Raw genomic sequence first — 4,036 nt, 5'->3', positions numbered from 1 at the left:
GGACTCAGACTGCCTGAATTTGAGTCCTGCTTCACTTCTTCATAGTTTTAACATATTGGACAAGAAATCTAACTTTTAAAACATCCCCTGCCCCATTTGTAAAATCCAGGCAATCATAAGTTGTTTCTGTTAGGAATAAATGACATGTAATGTCTGTGATGTGCTTGAACCAGTGCCTGGCATATCTTAAGTGCTTCATAAATGTTCATTAACCCCATTCCTTTCATTGCTATTTAGCAAATAACAATGATTGCATAAAGGAATGGGGTTTGTGGTGGCCTTGAAGAATGGGACTATTTTATGTAAAGGACTGGATCATTTCAGAAGGACAAAGGAACAGGGATAAAGGCACAAAGACAAGCTTATTTAAGAATTATTAATCAATCCAGCTACTACATGGGGAACATTATTAGGAAAAACATTAGAAAAATATCAAGAAGGGCACTGGATATCAGGTGAGGGGGTCTGCACATACCTTTTTAGTTAGTGAAGAGCCATTAAGAACAAGGATTCGAAGCAGGGCTGTGTGTATTTAGATAAACTTGAGGAGTCATTAATCTGGCTGATTTTTGTGAATTGGGTTGAAGGTGGAGAAAATAGGAGAAGGGTATTACTGTTGTCTATGAAGGTAGTAACAAGATCTGCCAGGAGGAAAGTTGATAAACAATAATCAAACTCAAGGCAGAACTAGTTTGGCAGGAGGTGGAGCAGCTGGTAGCTCAAGTGTTAAAAGCCACTCAAGTCCAATGGCCACGCCTAACTTCAATTGGAAATTAAAAGGAGCACTTAATCCTAATGTCAATCAAAGTATCACGCACTTTACAAAATCCTGGTTCAAACATAGAGCAGGAGCAACAGCCCACCTGTGTGGCCATGTGTGGTGCTGACGTGGAGGAATCAAGACCTGTGTCCTGGGGATGGGGTTGGGGCACAGGGCATACATACACATACTTTTTTTGTGGGCAGCCACATGGAGCAGCCTGAGGCAGGAACTTGAGCAGCTGAGGACTGTCATCAAAGAGCACATGTGCGCATTTGTTCAGCCCCCCTCACAGCTCCTGCCCCATCCTGACGAAGAAGACTGCTAACATTTAGTCAGCGTTTTATTTAGAAAGATAGCGCTTTGGCTGGTATTTTAACTTGTGGGAGCTTGCTGTCCTAAATGTAGTAGGAAAGTGCCCTGAAACCCACATACCAGACCTGCAAGGAAGGTACAGAGAAGCCAGATTGTTCCACCTGGGAAATGAATGTTAGACTCTAGTAAGTAAGGATGGAGTCAGAGTTATAAAGAACCCTAAGCTCCCTGACCTCACATCCAGGAAGGATTTATAAAGAATGGTTGGGAAGGAACTTAGTCATGGGACACTATGGGGAAACCCAAGTATGTAATCCAGGAAGATCTCTCAGAACCTAGATCCTGTTGATGAGCCTTGTGTTGATAGGCTACAGATTCACATGAAATGAAGAGGATGGTTTTCCTAACACAGAAGAAGCAAGAGGAGGTGAAGGTCTTTTTCATAACCAGAGAGTCCTCCACAGAGCAGGGCTGCCTGGTGAAGCTATCAGAGTATAGGAAGACCATCTCCAATGGGGCTGGCCATGAGGAGCTGTCCACGGTGCTGGGGTTGGACAGCTGAGCCCTCCAAGAGGTATTCTATTAGCTGCCATGTGACAGGTGCTGAACCAGGTGCTTTGTGCACCCCTGTCTTTAGTCCTTGTGGCAACCTTTCGAGTGAGTACTATTATCAGTGGCCTTTCTCTGGTTTGCTAAAGATATACTGTTCCTTTTGGAGATGGAGGTGGCGGAGATTCATTCTGAAGGCAATAGAGTTCAAGTCACAAGGGAGTATTTAATGAGAAAGATTAAGCATGTATACCCATACTCCACACCATTGATTACAAAGTTATGTAGAAATTTCAAGTATGTTGGTTAAAAGAGAAGGAAAAAATTAACCCCTCTTAATCAGAATAAGGCAAATCATAGGCTTTTTGTGAAGATCAGTAAGACCTTATTGCTTTTTAGTAATTTTCTCTTTTCTTTTTCTTGGCTAAAAAATAAAGGTTCTGAAACAGAAGTAGAAAGTAAATCAAGTATAAAGTAAATCAAGTATAAAGTAAATCAAGGCCCATCTTTGATTAGATAGGGAGAGATCTTTGCTAGGTCAATTGAAGGAAATGAAGGGAAATTTCTGATGCCAAACATTGGTACATTTCAGAGTCTAAAACAACATTCATACCAGGGAAGTGATTTTGCTTAAAGTCTCATGTTGCAAAAATCCAGAGGGAGAGAAGTATAGTATTTAATCTAGAACAAGGACTGAGAACAAGCCCAAGATTCTCACTCTGGGTGCACAGACCCTGGGTAGGGTGCAAAGGGAAGTCCATGGATGGGTTCTGGGGGAGTTATATATACCCTCGAAAAGTAGGTAAAATGTTGTTTATGGATGCATTTTTACAGGGAGGGATTGATAGCTTTGAAGATATTCTCAAAATGTCTAGGAATATCCATAAGATAAGAGCGACTAGTTAAGTCTTGGTGAGCAAAGATTCTAATTATACCTACATATTTACATTTATGGGTTTGAAATAAGCATCCCATTGAAGCATGACATTTACAATAATTAAAATTAATGCTTATGTTTGTGTATTTTAGCAAAGAGTTCTGGTTTTATAGGAAACACATCTAATTAAAAATAAATTGTGTGTTGTTCTTTTCAATTGGACTTATTCCTCGAGGGAGCCTACAAAGTGAAAAAGACCTTCAATAAGTCAGGAGGAATCTGATGGAACCCACAATGTGAGAAGGCTATCACTCACCTGCCTAAAATCCAATAGTGATCCTTGTAAAAGACTCTGCTGGAGGTCACTCTGTGTCCCCATCTATCACTCTGCATCCCCCAATGTGACCCATTAACAATTGCTGATTTTTTTTTTACTTTTAGCTTAAGAGCAATGGGAAGCCACAAGTCAAGAGAATGACATGGTTAACTTGGACTCTGATTCTGACTTTGGTGTACGGAATGGATTGTAGAGGAGCAAGGGTGGAAGCAGAGGAAACAGCTGGAAGGCTTTTGCAGTTGTCCAGGTGAGAAGTGATGGCAGCTTGGACCAGGTGGTGGTGGTGGAAATGGAGAGAAGAACCCCACAGGTGCCCCCTGCTCTGCAAGCCCATTTCCTCACTAGACCCTGTCACCAGAGTGTGCTCACGAATTTGCAGTACATGGAAGCTTGTCCACACTTCAGGGCTCTGCTGGAGTCTCCTCTTCCAGGAAGCCTTCTCCAGGCAAGGCCAGTCTCCGTGGTCTTTCAGAGGTTGTGCATATCTTCTGCACTGCCCATTCTCCCACCTGATGCTTCTCTAGGGCTTGGCTGCTCTGCGTCCTCTCCAGGAGATGCTTGCATTTCTCTTGTTGTCTTGCTTTCTCCCGCAGTGCGACTGGAAAACCTGTGGCTTGATGACCTGATTACAGGCACTGCACACTACAAGATAGAAGTCGTCATGTGCTGGATAATGGCCAAATAAGTGCATATCTTCTTTATTAAGCCTCATAACCTCCCTGCTTTTTCCACCCTCTTTTCCAGCCTCTTCTAAATCTACATTGTCGGAGAAGTGTAATTTGGCGGCGTCGATCCAGGAGGACCAGGGTTTGCCCAGAAACGCCTCCGGACTGGGCACTTTGCGATCCAGTGTCGCCATTGCTCGGCTTCAAGGTCATGTATGGTCTGGACCACATCCTGTGCCAGGCTCCCTTTCACTCTCTATATGCCAGTTAAGATGGCCTTCAAAATTTCAGCACATTGGGTCTTCTCGCCACAGGGCCTTTGCCCATGCTTTGCCCTTTCTATATGTGATTTTTTTTTCTTTCATCCTCTCTTTCCAAAGCTATCTCTGATTCATCCTCCAGAATGCATCTTAATGATTACTTCCTCCTGGAAAACTTCCTAATTTTCATAACTAGATTAACTCTCCCTCATGTGTTGAAAACAAATATTGATTGTATGAATATGTGTTTGATGTCTGTCTCCCCAACGATGC

General features: G+C 42.7%; 1 protein-coding gene across 1 annotated transcript; it reads right to left on the bottom strand.

The window, feature by feature from the left end:
• Window positions 1-3,358: 3,358 nt before the first annotated feature.
• On the bottom strand, window positions 3,359-3,697 carry LOC308637880 (ataxin-7-like protein 1; the record flags this gene model as incomplete). Its single annotated transcript, XM_081274726.1, has 1 exon — window positions 3,359-3,697. One exon carries the CDS (start codon window positions 3,695-3,697, stop codon window positions 3,359-3,361), a length of 339 nt encoding a protein of 112 aa, XP_081130852.1.
• Between the last annotated feature and the right edge of the window lie 339 nt (window positions 3,698-4,036).

Source organism: Spermophilus citellus, assembly GCF_964194105.1.
Source record: "Spermophilus citellus genome assembly, chromosome: 18".
In the NCBI taxonomy this organism is placed as follows: domain Eukaryota; kingdom Metazoa; phylum Chordata; class Mammalia; order Rodentia; family Sciuridae; genus Spermophilus; species Spermophilus citellus.
Note: the sequence above shows the minus strand (reverse complement) of the source record. Positions and strands in the feature narration are given on the sequence as shown.